General features: G+C 47.0%; 1 protein-coding gene across 2 annotated transcripts in view; it reads left to right on the forward strand.

Annotated features, from left to right (window-relative positions):
- FYN (FYN proto-oncogene, Src family tyrosine kinase) overlaps positions 1-17,688 on the forward strand; it is a 208,826-nt gene extending 191,138 nt beyond the window's left edge. Inside the window, exons 13-14 of one of the 2 annotated variants that reach the window (XM_061207612.1) lie at positions 5,220-5,351; positions 16,211-17,688. In XM_061207612.1, the coding sequence (XP_061063595.1) occupies positions 5,220-5,351; positions 16,211-16,419 (341 nt within the window). In that variant the 3' untranslated portion in view covers positions 16,420-17,688. The remainder of the gene's footprint in view (positions 1-5,219; positions 5,352-16,210) is intronic. The other variant, XM_061207611.1, reaches the window with a different exon arrangement.
- The last annotated feature ends 238 nt before the right edge of the window (positions 17,689-17,926 follow it).

Below are 17,926 nucleotides of genomic sequence, written 5' to 3' on the forward strand. Positions count from 1 at the left end.
TTATCTCCTTCCCAAGCTAGCCTGCAGGCCCCCTGAGAGCAGGAGGTTGCATTCACTGTGGTAGCCCCAGCACTAAGGACCATGCCAGGCACATAGGAAACTCCAGAAATACTTATGGTAGGAAGAGAGAGAACAAAACCAGTCCAGCAGGGTGGGGTCTTTTGTTGTCTTGTGGACAAACTTTGATAACTGAATAAATCCACAACTCTCTCCTTTCTCTTACTTAAAACATGGATGGTTGTTAACCTTACTCTAAAGACCAGTGAGGTTGAATGATTGCTATCCAGTCACCTGCTTCCATCCCAGTCTGTTAAAAAAAAGGATTTTCCACTTTCTTTTGCTGTGAATGCTCCAAGGCCTCTGGCCACCTTGTCTTTCTGCAGCTCTAACCACCCAGCTGCAGCCCCAGGCCCCTCAGAGAGCCAAGTCCAGGATTCCCACCACCTCAGACAGGTTCACTCAGACCCAAAGGGGTTCTGAACACACTTCATCTGGCACTGAAATCAGGGTTTTTCCAGGTGTTTTTAAGTTTCATTAGTGTGTGACAGATGCTTTTCTACTGTAGTTGACAGTTGTCAAACACTTAAAAGCGCACCCAGATGGTGATAGACAGTGACATTGGTCACTGAGGACAAGGCGAGGACTCGCCAGAGAGCAGGGAACTGATAATAAGCCCCATAAGGAACCGAGGTTGTTCAGCCTGGAAGGGAAGGCCGGATGGGCTAATCAGTGTCCAGTCACTCATTCATTCAGCACCCCCTTATCTAGTGCCTTCTATGCATGAGGCACTGGGCTCAATACTGGAGACATGGTGGCTATCCAGAAAGACATGCGCCGGCCCCCAAGGACAGTCTCTATCTATGGAGAGAAACGCACTTCTGACAACTCACATGCTTACTGCACTTAAATGGTAACAGCTGCAAAGAACCAGACACTCTGGCAGTGCAGAGCTAGGGAAACTGCCCCAGTCTTAGTGCCCGGGCCAGGGTTCCCGTGCCAGAAGCACTTAGGCCAGGAACAAAGGAGAGCAGGAGTCGACCGTGGGGCAGGAGTAGGGTGGGACTTGCGGCAAATGCAACAGCCTGCCTGGAGGCCCTGCAGCAGGAAGGACTGTCAGAGAAGGTCATGGGGCCAGTGAGGCAGCAGAGGAGGTGAGGCTCAGGATAACAGGAGGAGGCTGGGGAGTGGGAAGGAGGGACCAGATTGTGCATGTGGGCCCCAGTGGAAGGCAGTGCAGGAAGGAGGCAGGTGGCAGGGAGCAAGTGAGGACTGGAGTGCAGGTAGTGAAGATGAAGAGGGACAGACACCTTCAAGGGTGTGAAGTAGACTCAATGTGGACGATACCAAAGCAGGAGAGGCCAAAGATGACTCCATGAAGATCTGTTGAGCTCCTCTAGGTAGGCTCCGTGCTGCTTATCTGAGTGCACAGTGAAGAACCAATAGACACGGCATCCAGAAGGAGTATTCTCAGCATTCTGGTGTCCTCACTTAGGCAGCTTGCAAGGCAGCAAACACTGAAAAAGCAGCAGAATCGTGGGGAGGATAAATTTTGGATATTGTGTTTGAGAGGCCCTATGAGGTCCCAGTGGAGGCTCTGAGGAGGGAATTGGTTTTACGGGTCAGGAACTCAGGAGGGGAGGTCCTATCAGATGATACAAATGCAGGCCTCACTGGAGTCAGGATAGTCGTTGAAGCCACGGGAGTAGAATCCCCCTGTTGGTCACAAAGCTGATGCCCACTCGTTTCACATCTCCGTAGACTTTAGAGAAGCAGGTTTGAGGTATCTATAAGAAATGATTATTTAAAACACTGCTATGTTTACTCGACACAGAAAATGATTTAGCCTGAGGCTACCTGGTCCTCTTGCTATTCTGGGAGGTAAATGACCAAAGTACAAAGATACTCTACCTGTAGAGTGGTTCCAGGACCTGGGCCCCAATGACAGCACCAAGTCAGGCTTTCAGCAATGAGTTAACCTTGGGAAGTTGGTAAAATCTGCAGACACTGCCTGGAAAACATCAGTGGAAAAGATGCTTTCAAGTCCATACATAAATACATATAGATTATGTGTGGCCTTTGTCTGTTGGCTTAAAAGAATCCTAAACTGTTTAATTCAGTAAGAAATAAAAACTAGAGTGATGATAATTTCCATATTTTTTAGTTCACCTAAACATTGAACAAGCACACTAAGAGTTTCCAGGTCCTTCATAGCCTGTGGTATCAGTGGCACAGATCATCATACCTGCATCGGCTGCTGTATTTCCTCCAGTGAAGTACAGAGGAGAGGAAATTGTGTTGGCATCTAATCCTGTTCCCAAACAAGAGAATTTCAGGAAGAGCAAATCAGCTAGTTACATGACAACACCAAGTTCGTTGTGGTGTAGGTGTCCTGACATTGTCCCCTTTTTTCTACAAATCCATACCAATTAGAAGACAGCTTTGATCCTGGCTTTATGCCTGCTGTGATATCTGTGAAAAAATCTGAGGGAGGAGAACTTTATTTTGAAGGAAAAGGCAATGTTTACACCTAGGAGGCCCTTCCTTCCAGGCTTCTGAGGTTTCCTAACTTTACCGAGGAGAGAGCCCATCTAGCCCCCAGCAGGGTGGTATCCTGGGCAACCTTAGGGATGCTGTTCTCATAGACTGGGGTTTGCAGTGTGCAACCGCATGGCCGTTTGCAGAGACCCCTGCCCAAGCCCCAGGTGAGCTCTCCCTGATGTGGAGCTGCATCTGTACCCTCAGGAGGGGAGAAACCAAAATGAGGGGAAATTGAGGTAATGAGATGAGTAGAAGAGTGAGCATTGATTAGTTCTTCTCAGTTGAAACCTCACTTAATCACTAATAGCTTATCACTGCTTTAATTTAACATTTTGTCTTCCTTGAAACTGTGAGTTATCTTTAGAGAACCTTCTTTTGTCAACAGTGGCTGCTATTTTGAGCCCAAAACAAAGTAGGAGAAATCAAAGACATTCTCCATTTTTTCTCCTCCAAAATGTATTAGGTGTAAATACATTGCTTATCTTAGAAAGAAAACTAATGCACAATAAATTTATGTAAATAAGCTCCTGCTCGTAAGTCAAAGCACATATCTACAAATGATTTCCTATCAGAGATCCATTACAACCTTTGTTTCAACTTATATTTTGAAGGTTTATATATTATAGTTCTTGTTGTAGATGATACAATGAGAAAATAATAAAGCAGACTAGCACAACTGACTGATATATCGATAATTGCTTTTTTTAATCTGAAATTATGAAATCTTCTCTCAGAAAATCCAAAATGACTTTATCCCAATTTTAAATAGTTTACTTTCAGCAACACTCACATCTTGAACAACGTGGAGTGATTCCAAGAAGGGAAGAAAGGCTTTTTTTGCTTGTCATTTTATTTGCAGGATTTGTGTCTGCACAGTGGAGAAAAATGTTCTATTTGCTTCGGAGACAGACATAGATTTCCAAGCCATTTGGCTCAAGAGATGGTTTAAATAGGAATGAATTTAATATACCTTTAATTCTCTGAAATAAGAGAATTCCAGCTGAGGTTTGGTCCAGGGCAAAGTCGGCTCTCGACACTGAAGAAAATCTATCACATTAATCCCAGAGGCTCTGAGTCCAAAGCTGCGTGAGCAGAATGCTGGAGGATAGGAAGTGTGAGAAGAATGCTTTGAAAGAAACTTTAAAAACAAAATGACTGTTCAGAGAATACCAGACCTTGCAACACTTAAGCAAAGATATAAGTAATTATGCTTGAGAAACATAGCTAATTAAAAATAACTCGATGCATAAAAGGAAGAAAAACTATAGAATAACTTCTCTGCTCCAGTGTTAATGTGAGATGCAATGGAATAAAATAGTAGGATTTTTTTTTTAATTTCATTTCACACGGGCATAGAAGAGATGGAGAGGAAAATTATATTGCCAGAAAATGCCAGGCTACATTTGCTGAAGATGTTATCATGTACTGTATTTAAAACAAAAATCTAATTGCTGTAATTTATCATACCTCTGGTTATTAAAACCCTGCTTATTCAAAGATTTTAATCATTTGCCAGTTTTACACATAATGGCTTTTCATAGAAGATACTGTGAAAATTTCTCATTTTGTCAGCCTTTGTATGATTTTTTTTTTAGGAGTTCCTAAGTAAAACTAACATGCTTTAAACATATAATTGTGTTTACATCACTAATAAAAATTGCCTGTGTTTCCCTTTCAGTTTGTTCAATGAAATATCTGAAACTGCTTTATCATTGCTGAGCCTAATGTGTGAGAGCGCAGGCTGCTGAATCAATTTTAATTCCCCGTATATACATCTTGCTTCAGAAGAAGCAGGTGGACCCCACCCTTCCTTTTTGATTAGAGAAAGGATTCTTTTAATCGGAGACATTTGAAAGAAAAGACTCTACTCAATTTGGCACAAAATTTGCTTCTTGGTCTTGAGAAATCAGACTCATAAGACAGTCATTGAGATAAAACCACTGTTTAAAAACAAACATTAGATAGTACCCTGTCTGGCTGGTAGGAGAAACGTAGGGAGGTAAGCAAGGGATCATACAGTGCAGAAGAAAAACGTATCCCAGAATTAATGGTGGCCACTATCAGGGGAAAGGGTGGAAGGAAGAAAGAGAGTGTACAGGGGAAGTAGCCAGAGGCAAAGTCATTTCTCTGCTGTAGAGGTAGGAGGCATTGGGGAAATACAGCCCATCTCAGCGTAACACCTGGGCTGCAGCAAATTGTCTCCACCCTGGGAGAAGCGTGGTGGCTTGATCTGGTTTTTGTGTACCTCAGTAAGAGCAGGCTATGGTCTTACATACTAAAGGATTCTTGAGAGTAGCAGTATGATTTAATACTATGTGTATTTATTAAAGTATAACTTTATTTGAAAGCAACAGAAAAAATATATAGTTTCCTAAATCACAAGTTAGCCCTACCTCCAGACCAAGCCTATGTCTTTCAATAGGTTTTGTAGATTCAAGTTCTAAAGGCCAGAACTTTAAGCGGCCTTGAAGCCCAGCCCTTTGATGGGACTTGCTTAAGGTCTCAGAGCCAGAAGCAGACCCCCCAGCTGCCCAGTCCTAGTCTGTGTCCTGTCTCCCCTCCTTACCATCCTCCTCTCTGAACCTGATCCCAGGAAAGCACTTCCACCTGCTCTTCCTTCCCAGCCCCACGCCCAGCGCCATGCTCTCTGCCTGACAAGTAACCGGGTGTTCTTCCTGCAGGTGCAAAGTTCCCCATTAAGTGGACAGCCCCCGAAGCAGCCCTGTACGGGAGGTTCACGATCAAGTCTGACGTGTGGTCTTTTGGAATCTTACTTACAGAGCTGGTCACCAAAGGAAGAGTTCCGTACCCAGGTAAGGGCAGGGCACAGCAGAAATGGGCCTGGGTGGATGCTCTCCCAACACCATTTGGGGAACCTTCACCCTGTTTGCCTTCTAAGCCCCATCCTCAGCTTTCTGCCAAGCATGAGTTTGAAGCACATGGACAGGTATTTAGCCAGAGAAAAGCAGAAGTGGGAGCCCCCGTGGTATGTAGACAAGGAGCCACTGTGAATTGTGTGCCAGGATTAATGCAATTAGTAGCTGGTGAACGCTTCAGTCCACCCCAGTTCATGGGTTCTCTCCCCTCTCAGGAAGAGTGTGGGTCCCTGGCTCCTAGGGCAGAAATGTCACTGGCAGAACCTCCGCCCAAATGGGGTTTGCAGACACTTCTGGGAAAGAGGAGAAAAGCCCTCACTGCTTTCTGATTACTCTGTAGCACTGACCCATGGAGTGAACCTGGCAGGAAGATGTCAGGACCTGCCCCCTCTGCAGGGCCTGCTCCAGATGGCTGGAGACAGCAGAGGCACATGGGAAACGCAATTTAGAAGCCACTCACTGCACGTTTCTTGGTTTTGTTTTCTGTGGGGTTTTTTGTTCTTTTTTTTGGCGGGGGGGGAGGGTTGCTGTTTTTGGCCATGCCGTGCGGCTTGCAGGATCTCAGTTCCCAGACCAGGAATTGAACCCAGGCCACGGTAGTGAAAGCCCAGAATCCTAACCACTAGGCAACCAGGGAACTCCTTCACTGCACATTTCTGAACAGTTAAAATATGCTCTACAAAAGCAAGTATAGTGTGAAGACATTGGAGATTCTTAAGCCCTGGAATTTTTCTGGATTATCAGAGTCATGCTCTCCAAAGAAACCACGGGTTTTAGGTTATTCTCGCTTGAATTCATTAATTTAGACAGATGGTGACATAAAGGATACTCATGCCATTTTACCTCCACGCTTTAGTGGTTATAGCGCAGGGGCAGTCTGTGCTTTCTGAAATGTTAAGGACATATTTTTCAGTTACTGTTGAGTGAAGAAAGAACCTAGCTCCCCATCATTCCCTGCCTAAGAAAGGAGCTTTTAAAAATAAAAAAGCAGCGATAGAAACGATAGTGGAGATTAATGAGGAATTGAGGGCTCTTGCAAATCCTGGGTTTGTAATCATATCTTTGCAGTCAGAGGAGCCAGCGAGGGCCGATTAATTTGTAATCCCTTTGTTCCCTTTTTATGATTGTTTCTGGTCATCTTGGGAGAATGCAGAGAAGTAAAGAAGATCTCTTTCTGGGTTGGTCGTAGCCTCAGGACTCCTAGGAGAGCCAGGTTGGCACAGAGGCAAAATTGACAAAATTCCCTGTCTCTGAAGCACCAGCACTGGGCGGTTAGAGATGCGGGCGGAAGGCAGTTTTATTGATGCTGCGGTGACTGCTGCCCCCGGCACGCACCAAGTGGGCAGCTGCTCTGGGAATAGCCAACGAGTACAGCAGAAAGGGCCGCCCTGGAGGGGCCTGGAGCACAGCATGGGCATTTTTGAATTGCTCCTCAAGGGGGAGAATGTGCGGGTCTCGGGATCTTGAAGATGTGAAGGCACCTCTTTTTTTATTGTCTGAATTTTGAATGAATCTCTTCCTGAGTCCCCCAAGTTTCCAGCCACCCGATGTGTTAAATGCAGCTGTGGGGGAAGGTTAACGTTTTGCTTTTCTGTGAAGCCTTTCCTTCCAGGAAGACAAAGCTGCTTTTTGTTTCTCAGGGTCACACGCAGAAACCATGACAAAGGGGGGAGGGGGGCGGCAGCCTCGGAGGAGGAAGGCAGGTGTGTGTTTCTGAGGGAGAGTCTTTTGTCAAGTTTGGTTTTGGCGTAAAGAAAGCGGCCTCATTTTACAACTTAGGCTAGGATTTTCATTCATTTGGCGTAGCGTCAATAAGTGTGACCGTGCCTGGCATTTTGCTCGACCTGGGAAATAAATATAAACAAGGCATTCATACTCTCAGCAAGCATTGATGAGAACGGTCCTCAAGCAAGACGCTGTTTTAGTGGCTGGAGCTAGAACAGTGAGCAAAGAAATAAATTCAGTCCCTGCACTCATAGAGCTTACAGTCAGATGGATAAAGTGTGCATCAAATCCAGGAAGAAATCAGCCTTTTTTCTTACTTCTCTATCATTAGAGGAAATCATCTTCGAGGGATGGAGTACTTGAACTCACCCACCGTGGGCCCCCAATCTTAATTCTGATAATGGGGGAGGGGCCCCTGATTCAGGTATCTGCATACAGCAGGTCCTGAGAAAGGCCTTTCACTCAGAATCCTGTGAGGATGGCAAAGGAGTTTGACAGGGGAACCAAGTCTGCTTTATTGCGCATAGTTACACACTTGAGCAACTGCTGACGTGCCGGGGGCTTTCATAGCCACCCTAATTCTGCGAGGGCGGCAGAGAGAAGGGGCCACGACTGGGAAACTTCACGGAGAAGAAGGCATGTGGGGTTTCCCCCTCAGGTTGAGGAAGAGGTTCCCAGACAAGGACGGGCATGTGGGAGGGCGCCCGCTCAAGGAGCCGCGGGCTTAGTCTGCGGAGAAGGCCGTGAGGCAGGGGTACCCGGACCAGCAGCTGGAAAGCCTGGCCAGAGCCCGTCGTGAGGGGCCTGGTGCTGCCACAGGGAGGCCTGGCCGCTCTGCAGTGGTGGCCAGGGGGCCGTGTCTGCGAGGGCGTGATGGGAGCCACGGAAAGTTGTTCCCTGACCTACCCCTCGCCGTGGATGCTGCTTGTTTTTGTTCTTTAACACGGCTGTAATCACATTTAATTGGACTTCTGAATCTCACAGTACACTCTTCTTGAGGGATCCCTTTTACAGAGAGGGATTCCAATTATAGGATGATTACCTTAATGAAGAAGAACAACTGCTAAGGAGCAGACAGTCATTCGGCTTCACCCAGTGTCGCCATGGAAGGAAGGCCCTTCCTGTCCGCGTTCTCGCCGTCTGTTGGTGCGCCGTGTGGGCAGTGTGTGCCGAGGGGCTGCTTCTCCGCTGCCCTGAGTCCTCGCGCCTGTGGACAGCACCCAGGACAGACTCCTAGTCCCCTTCCACCGTGATTTCCATCCTGGCTTCTCGATGCAGTTATTTCTCAGTTGGCTAGAGTGTATTTTCAAGTAATTCTTGTTTCAAGAGCAGTAGGTGGAGATACATTTTTCTGAACTCTTTCATACCTGAGAGTGGCTTTCTGTCACCTTCACACACAGGAAAGTTACTTCGGCTGGTGGTGAGGATGGGGGTCAAGGGGGAAGGGAAAGTGACTTCCCCACTGCCCCATGGTGGGCTGTCATCCTCTGGTGCAGTGACCCCCTTTCATAGAATTTCCCACTTCCGGTCTCTCCCCCCTTCCCCTCCCCCACCGTTCTGTCACTGTCACCACCAGAGTTATCCTGGAAAACACAGACCCGCTTATCCTACTCTACTAGTTAACAAGTCCACGGCTTCCCCTTGCCTTCCAGATAAACTCCGGAAGCCTTTGTTTGGCATAGTCCTTCATACCTCTTCCCTTCAGTCATTCCACAAATATTTATTGAATACCTACTATATGCCAGGTACTGTTTAGGCCCCAGGAGTGTAGCTGTGAACCAAAAGACAAAAACTGTCCTCCTGAACTTTTCCTTCCTTAGAGGAGACAGACAATAAAACAAATAAGCAAAATGTATTCAGCACTGGCTGGTGGTAATGGGTAAGGAGAAGAATAAAACGGGGAAGGGGATAGAGGGTAGAAAGGGAGGACCTCCCCAGGAAGATGACATCTGAGGAAGCAAGGCTCAGGGTCGATACCTGGGGGAGGAGCCTCCCTTCAGAGGCAACTGGAGCACAGAGGCACTGAAGAACCGCAGCAAGGCCCATGTGTCTAGGGCGGAGGGAGCAGGAGGGCCAAGAGGCCCCAGGCAGATCAGTAGGGTCTTCCTAGGTCATGGTTAGGACTTTTGCTTCTACTGTTAGTGAGATGAGGAGTGACTGATGGGTTTTGAGCGGGTGACATGACCAGACGTGATTTCTTGCTTGCCGCTCGCCAACCCTTCGCACCAAGAGATCTCTCTCAAACACGCAAGTCTCTCTTCTCAGCTCCACTCTCTGCCTCCACATCCCTCAAAGCCCGGCCCAAACGCCCACCGCCTTCTTTGTGTAGCCTTCTCCACGTCTCTTCTGGGCTGCACCTTCTGCTTGCTTCCGTGCCACCGGGTACATCTCTGCTGAAACCCTTGTCTTTGTGTCTCTATTTCCCAGTAGCTCTGAACTCTGAGAAGGGGGCTCCTTTTATGTGTTCCCCATGCCCAGCACAGTGTCTGCCCCATAGTACACTCTCAGGAAGTCTAAGTGAATGCATGGATGCATGCATGGATGCATGCATGGATGGATGGATATAGGCAGGGGGAGAAAAGATTATGCCTATGAGGCTTTTAAAACAAGACTTTGCCCATAGCCTGCAAAGCCTTTCAGCTCTATTTCATCATCTCCACAAATAAATATAGCATGTTTTTTCCCAGCCACAAAGTAGCCTCTGTCCTCAAAGTTGTTCTGAGAAATTGACCCCGTGATCAGTTCAAACACCATGTCCCAGCACCGTTCTAGGCAGAATGTCCCGGCCGTTCAGTGCCCTGGCTCTCAACTGAACACCTGCTTTGGGAATTTGGCAGGATCTGACAAAGCAGGAACATTCTCCTAAGTGTATCACATTTATTCATCCATTTGAAGCACTTTCAACTCTTTTAACAACTGACAGCTGCCTGACTTTCGTGAATGCATCTAGTCACTTGATAATGACTTGAAGAGGAAGATAAATAGTGCATGTATAGCATTTTCCTTAAAGAATTAGAAGTCTCCACCTTTGTCCTCCCTCTGCCCCACTCAGATGCCTCAGACAGAGCCTGAACTGTAGACTTAAATTCCTCTGTGTTCAGCAGCCCATCATTGTCGCCTGCACTCTTATCCCCACTGTGCCCAGCATGATGACAGGAGCAGGTTTCTTTTGGGTGGGGAAGAAGTTAGGACTCTGCAGCCAGGAGAATGGGAGGTGGGATGAAACTTTGAATCTCAGCCAAGGGTGCTTTGTCCTCCCTGCCCCCATCCACAGTCTGCAGGCTTTTTCTTTCAGCTCCTGGTGTTCCCTCCCGAGGGAATCTGGCCTGGCATGCCCAGGAGTTGTGTTGTCACCTCCCCCCACAAATTTTCTCTTGGCCAGTGTGGCAGGTGAAGGAGCGAGGGTGGGAGGAGAGTGCAGGAGAAGAGGGCAGCTCTCCCCTATCGCTGTGCGTTTCCATGGCCTTCCTGGGGGGCACCCTTACCCTCACTGTCCCTTTTTCACGTTTCTGGGACAAAGGAGCTGTTCGTAATACTGTATTATCAGCTTTAAACAACCTTTGTGTGTTATGGCACCTGAGTAGCCGTCATTTCTGTATTTATTAACAGAGTGGGCTTAATAAAAACAGCTGTCCTGAGCTTATCTGGTTAAGATGCGGAAAGAGAAACAAAACTAGTCATCATTGTGCCTTCTCAAGGTCACTCCTTTATTTTCAACTATACTCTTGGAGCAACATCTATCTGCCCAAAATCTGTACTTTGATCTCATAACCAAAACCTAATTTGAAGCATCCCAGTTGTAGCCCGGTAAGATAACTAGAGCACACGGTGATCTGATAGCAGGCTCTCGGGCTGAGCAAGCAAGCACCATGACCTGCTCCCTCCTTCCTTCCGCCCTCCCGGCACTCCCAGAAATGCTCAGCAGACAAGTAAACAGAAGGGCTTTTTCCAGGGTTTACGCAGAGAAGCCAGGGGGAGCCTCTGACGGAAACCCTTATGCACAATAGAGTCTAATTTCGTTTCAACGGAGAGCTCGGTTTGCTAAAGTAAGCTGGATATCTGGGAACCTGAGCATCATTCCCATTGTCAAAGTGCTTAATTATAAACATGGCACAAAAATCCAGGTTCTCGCAACCCCTAGTCCAATCCAGATGCAAACCTGAACGGATAACAGTGAAGATCCCCGATTGTATAGAGATGGCCCCTCGGAGATCCATATTAGGAAGCTGCACAAACGGAGAGCTATAAAGCCCAACACCTTCCGTTCATAGAAGACATTTTTTTTCAAAGAGCTAAAAGCACAGTGAATGTGGAGGGATTCTCTTGACAAATGGAGAAACTGAGGCCAGGGGAAGAGTCACAGAGTCGAAGTAGTGAAGTGGCTCTGACAATGAAAATGAATTGTTTTCTTCCCTAAAGAATCCAAAAGAAAAGCGAGGAGACGCTGAGAGACACAGAGTCGAAGTAGTGAAGTGGCTCTGACAATGAAAATGAATTGTTTTCTTCCCTAAAGAATCCAAAAGAAAAGCGAGGAGACGCCACTGAGTTAATATCTAGCTCAAAGAAGAGGAATAGGAAAGTGTAAAAGAAAAGGAGGGAGGGGAAAAAAAGGAGAGAGGGAAGGAAAACACACACACGTGAAAGCAGACATTGTTGGCAACCATACGTAGTAAGGGTTGCAAAGTGAGAGTTGGAAACTGGACCTTAATTCGGGAACCTCGAGGAAGCCAGCAGCATGATTTGGAAGGATAATATGGTCATAATGGCAGGAAGCGAATGCAGTCCACTCGGCCAGAGAATCTCAGCTGCAGGGTTTGGGGCAGAACAACTGGAAAGGATGCTACTAGTGACCACGTTTGAGAACCTGAAATTCAGGGTGACAGGAGGCCCTCATGGAAGATGCAGGGAAGAGCAATTTGAAAAGCAAACCCCAACACAGCAGACTACACAGATTTTCTGTGAACTGAGGCCCACTGGGTTGTGCCCTGTGAGAATGACCAGTGGAAATGGCCCATTTTCCTGACTGACCCCAGGCAGAGTAGGAAGGTAAGGAACTGCTGAGGTGGGAGCAAAGGAGGGCAGGCTGGAGTGAAAACAGCGTGTCTGCTCGCTGGCCGCCAAGCCCTGTGCCCCTTCTCTGACGCGGAGGTTGGGGACCAGGCAACACACCCTGGGGGGCTTTGTGGCCATGACACTTCCCACGGTGAGACACCACCGGCTGGTGGAGACCACCCTCCTATTGAAAAACAGTCTCTACTGCAGCTTCCACTGAGAGCTGTTGGTGACAAAGTTTCCCTAAACCATACACCATATTTCAAAGTTTCTATCTTTTCTGTTTCTCCCCTGGCCTTCTCCCCACTGAAGAAGGAAGAAAAGGGCAGAACATTCCCAGGCACCCTCCTCCACCGCCGCCCCCATCCCTGCCCACCCCCGTCTGCTTCCTCAGTTGGAAGTAAGATATGAAGATTCTTCTCTTCCAGTGTTCCCGTGTCCCTCGGGACTCTGCCGACCGCCCTGGCACTCAGTCTTGTGTGTGTTCCCTTCCCAGTCCCTGGCCCTCACCTCCCAGGTGTTGGATAAAGCCAATGTCTTGGGAAAAGTGGCTAAGAGAGGGGAAATAACAGTTTTCTTTGTAACAAAAATATGAAGCCATCTAAAAAGAAAACGTGAAATAGTAGTATAAAGAGGAAAATCCATTTTTGCTAAAAAGAAATTCTTAAATATGATTTTTCAAAGTTCTTATAGCCAAGAGTACTATTTTTTAAAAAATAGGAACACAACACACTTATTCAGGCTGTTGTTTGTGAAATAAAAACTGACCCAAGCCTTGCTGAGTGGGCATCTCTTGGTTGTGCGGTTACTGCTGCCGAGGCCCATCGTGAAGGTGCCAGGTCCACTTTTGGCTCATGGTTGGTTGGAAAAGAGCCAGCCCCATTCACATTGTCATTGTCAGCCAAGTGCGTTGTCTTATATCCCACTTTTCCAGCAAAGCTGACGTTGGTATGTTTCTCTTTGGCCTGGTGCTTGGAATCGGTTTTGTGTGCTCCCCATGCCTGGGGAGCCTGGGGAGAGGCACGAAAGGGGAAAGAGGAGAAGCGGGAAGAGGGTGCAGGCAGAAAGGAGGTGGAGAGTGTGCACGGGAGCTGGCGGCGAGGCTGCTCGTGCCCTGTCCCACGTGGGCCAAGGTCCAGCTCCGTCCCTGGTCACAGCTGCCTGGGAAGCAGGCTGCCTCGGGAGACGCTACATGCTGAGGGTCAAGCCGCTGCATCCGCTGTGTCCCAGGCTCAGGCAGAGCACTAGAAAAACAGACTTGACCCAAGTGGCCAATTAAACTTTCCGTTGGTGGAGACTGAATCAAGAGTTTTTAAAATATACATGCAATCTTTGCATTTGAGTAGTTTGTTTTCCAAGGACATGCAACATTTACTGACATAGGGCCACGGAGCAATAGGAGAACAATTAGTTAAACTCCGTGGTGTGGTTTTGGGTGGTCTCAGTGCCAGAGTAAAGCATCAGAAGGCAGTTGGGGGTGGGTTGTACCACCTCCAGAAGGGCCTGTCACACCTTCCGAGGTTTTAGACCTTCCACCTGTGGCTTCTGAGATACCGGTACTATGAAACCAAGGTCTGTACTGAAGTACAAAGCAGACGCTCTGGAGAAGGCCAGTCCCGATACGTGCTTATGCTCTCTTCCTAACCCTTTCGGGGTGGCTGGAATGTGGTGGCTGCTGCCCCTCCTCATGCCGGAGCGTCCCAGCCAAAACCCTTGGGAGTGTATGTGCCTCAGAGTCTGACTCATTGGTTTTTGTTTTTTTTTAGAAAGTCCATACAATGCTTAGACCATAATTTATATAACACCCTGGGAGAGTCTGGGGCTGCACTCTGTGTTCAAACACATTCTTACTTCTATAGCGATATGTAGGCATGAAGAGAAACAGTCGATAGCCTCACACCAGGTCAGGTTTTACGGCCGAATGAGGTGAGTTCGGATCAATTTTGCTGCCAAGTGAGTTTCCAGAACTCTCGCTTTGCAGAGCTTGTTGGATTTGGGGATCGTGGATAAGGACATGCTGGTCCCTGTCCCATGCCCTGGTTTGTCCAGAGCGCTGTAGGACACTCCAGTGTCTCCCCTTGCTTCCAGCTCCCCGTTCCATCCCGAGTTGTCAAAATGAGTTTTCAGTAGTTGGAGGAGGATTTAAGGTAATAAGCCTCAGAGCTGACCGAACATCCAACTGAAGTGGGCCCCTGTAAAGACAGGCATGGTGCAGAGGCAGGGGACCCAGATTCACTCACCGAGCCTCTCTCACTAATAATAAGGGTCACCCCCAAAATATGACCAAGGTTATATTAGAATAATTAAATTGAAGACCTACTTCAACACAGCAGGAATAATACACGGATTTTATCCCCTCAAGGAATTACAGTGGCAGAGAATAAGAAAGCATCCTGAAAGGGTTTGGATAAGCATGTGACTGACAGGGCTGTGCTTGACAGCCACGGGAGCCGGGATCAACCCAGCTCCAAAAGCAACAACAAAGAGAACTGACAACAGATCCCGGAGTCTGAGTGTCCCCTACTCAGGGGAACAGGGTTGTGACCTGGGCCCAGCTGCTCTGGCCAGGCTTACAGGGTTCTAGCCAGCAGGTTGCCACCTCCTCCAGCGTTAAAGGGAGCTGCTACATGTATGCGCTGTGTCCTGCTGATTACATCCCTGAGAGCTGGGGGAAGAAATCTGGGTTTCTGAATGGCTGGAACTCAGGCTCTTGCTTTTGTAAATTAACTGGATCAGAAGTTGGGAGAGGATTATAGGCTCAGGGCCAAGGAGCAGCCAAAACATACAAGGGCTTGGCAGGCAATGGCAGAACATGATATGGCAGAAAAGGGAAGGAAAACCAGAGAAGAGAGCCTGGCAGTGATTGGGAAAGGGGTCAGGGCATTCGGCTCACCCCCAGTGTGGTATTTCCTGTTCTGTCAAGAAGGCCAACGTGCAGGGAGGTTGCATTCTCCAGAGGGTTAGCAATCTCCCAGAATGTCTCCTGTTAGCTCCAGGCATCCTGATGTTTCCCTATCAGGTAGCTCCCCCGGAGGGTCGCAAAGGTCTCCAATGATAGATGGCCTGTCCAAGGTCATCAGTAAACACAGACGCCCTGTCTCCCCATCGCAGTCATCAAACCTCAGGGCACCTAGGGGTCGCTGGGCTGGATGGTGCCCAGCGTGGTGGTGTGATGTCAGATCTCAGACAGCGGGGCACCAAGAGCTTGCCCAGGCACGAGGACAGCCAATTTATGAAGTTCATCAATGGAGCTCATGGGTCCTGTGAACAAAGGACAGTTTATTTTTCATTCCGTGGATTTGTTTTTATCTGCTTCATTCATATTTTTCTCAGTTTAATTGAAGTATAATTTACATACAATAGAATTCAACAATTTTAAGAATTCAATGAGTTTTGACAAACATAAATAGTCACACCTCCACATACAGGATATAGAACATGTGTTGGCAGACTACAGCCCGTGGGCCAAATCCGGCTCCCACCCTGTTTTTGTTTTGTACCTTTTTAGAGTTGTAGAAAAATAAATAAAATGAAGAATATGCGACAGAGACCGTATGCAACCCACAGCACCTAAAATCTTTACCATCTGGCCTTTACGGGGATGGTTTGCTGACACAGAATGTTTCCATCACTCCTCGGTGTTCCCTGCGGCCCCTTTGCAGGATTCCCCTCCCCCTCACCCCCTGGCAACCACTGATCTGCTTTCTATCACTGTAGTTTTACCTTTCCTAGAATTTCATATAAATGAAATCACACAGTATGTTGCCTTTTGTGTCTGGCTTCTTTCACTTACAATGCTTTTGAGATTCATCCTCTGGGGCTTTGCATGTGTCAGTAGTGGGGTCCTTTTTTACTTCTGAGTGGTGTGATAGCCCATTAAAGGCAGGGTCTAATTTAAGACAGCCCTCAACATGTTTTAACCACCTGCAGGCTCCAAGCAGAAGCAGGAGGAGGTGCAGGGGCGGTGGCCCTGGCCGGGCCGCCCAGAGCGCCCGCGCTCACGGCCCTTGTCTTTGCAGGCATGAACAACCGGGAGGTGCTGGAGCAGGTGGAACGCGGCTACAGGATGCCCTGCCCGCAGGACTGCCCCATCTCCCTCCATGAGCTCATGATCCACTGCTGGAAAAAGGACCCCGAAGAGCGGCCCACCTTCGAGTACTTGCAGGGCTTCCTGGAAGACTACTTCACCGCGACAGAGCCCCAGTATCAGCCTGGTGAAAACCTGTGAGACCTGGGTCTGCCAAGAGAGGCCTGGTCCAAGAGGCTTCCCTGCCCCCTCCCCATTAGCTTTCAATTCCGTAGCCAGCTGCTCCGAGCAGAGCAGCGAGAACTGTCCAGGATCAGATTGCATGTGACTCTGAAGCTGACGAACTTCCATGGCCCTCATTAATGACACTTGTCCCCAAATCCGAACCTCCTCTGTGAAGCATACGAGACAGAACCTTGTTATTTCTCAGACTTTGGAAAATGCGTTGTATCGATGTTATGTAACAGGCCAAACCTCTGTTCAGTGTAAATAGTTATTCCAGTGCCAACGATCCTAGTGCTTTCCTTTTTTTAAAATGCAAATCCTATGTGATTTTAACTCTGTCTTCACCTGATTCAACTAAAAAAAAAAGTATTATTTTCCAAAAGTGGCCTCTTTGTCTAAAACAATAAAATTTTTTTTCATGTTTTAACAAAAACCAACCAGGACAGGTGTTTGTTTTTTTTCTTTTTTATAAATATGAATATATATAATATATACATCCCTGTACATACACCATGTGGGTGCTAACGTGGAGACCGTGGCCGACGTGGGCCACAGAGCTTCGGGACCCAGAGTGAGGATTTAACTGGAAAATCAACATAAAAGCACTGGTGTTATTCTGAAAACCAGTGGCCTCGTTCTTTGGCTTTTGCAAAACATGATTTGATTTTTTTTTTTTTTTTTTAATTTGGATTGCACTTTTTTGGTTCATGACTGTGCCTGTAGATGGCTGTTACTTTGACTCTTTTCAGCAGCCCCCCGAGCTGAATTCACAAGTTCTGTTTCCAGTATTTGCTTCGACTTACTACGATTTGTTCTTGAAACTTAAAAGTGAGCCTCTTTAAAGCAAGCAAGTGGCCAATACTACCAGGGGAACTAGAAGATGGATACCACACAAACTTCTTGTATAAAACATGAATGCTGAAATGTTTCCAACTTTTTTAATTTAATAAACCTTGTAACCACATTTAGATGGTCTGAAACCCATAGCACTGTAGTCGTGGCAACCTGCTAAACTTTCTCATTCAACTAACCCTTACGGGAAGGTGAGGGTGGGAGGTCATACATTTCCCATTGTAAAATAAGTGTTTGAATGTCCTGTACTGCTAATGAAATGACTTTCTCTATGTCCAAGGGTCCTCCAGTGAAATAACTATGCACTACTTTACATCTCATGGGAATGCCCAAAAAAAAAGTATTACATTTTTAGTCGCTGTTTGTACCAACCTTGAATTACGTATGTTTAACAACAAATCAAAAACCCTATTTCTATTGAGTTTTTAATACTGAGTGGCAACTCTGAAGTCTTAATTCCTTTTTTGTTATGATTTCTTTGTGAGTTTACATTTTTAAATTGTTTAACTTTCTTAATTTAGTAATTAAAAAGAGAGCATTTTACATTTGAATTTTTTTTTGTTCATTTGTTCAAATCATGGAAGGTACTCTAGGAGTGACATATCTGTCCCATACCAAGTGGTAAGGAGTC

The sequence above is a fragment of the Eubalaena glacialis genome, chromosome 12, assembly GCF_028564815.1.
Source record: "Eubalaena glacialis isolate mEubGla1 chromosome 12, mEubGla1.1.hap2.+ XY, whole genome shotgun sequence".
NCBI lineage: Eukaryota > Metazoa > Chordata > Mammalia > Artiodactyla > Balaenidae > Eubalaena > Eubalaena glacialis.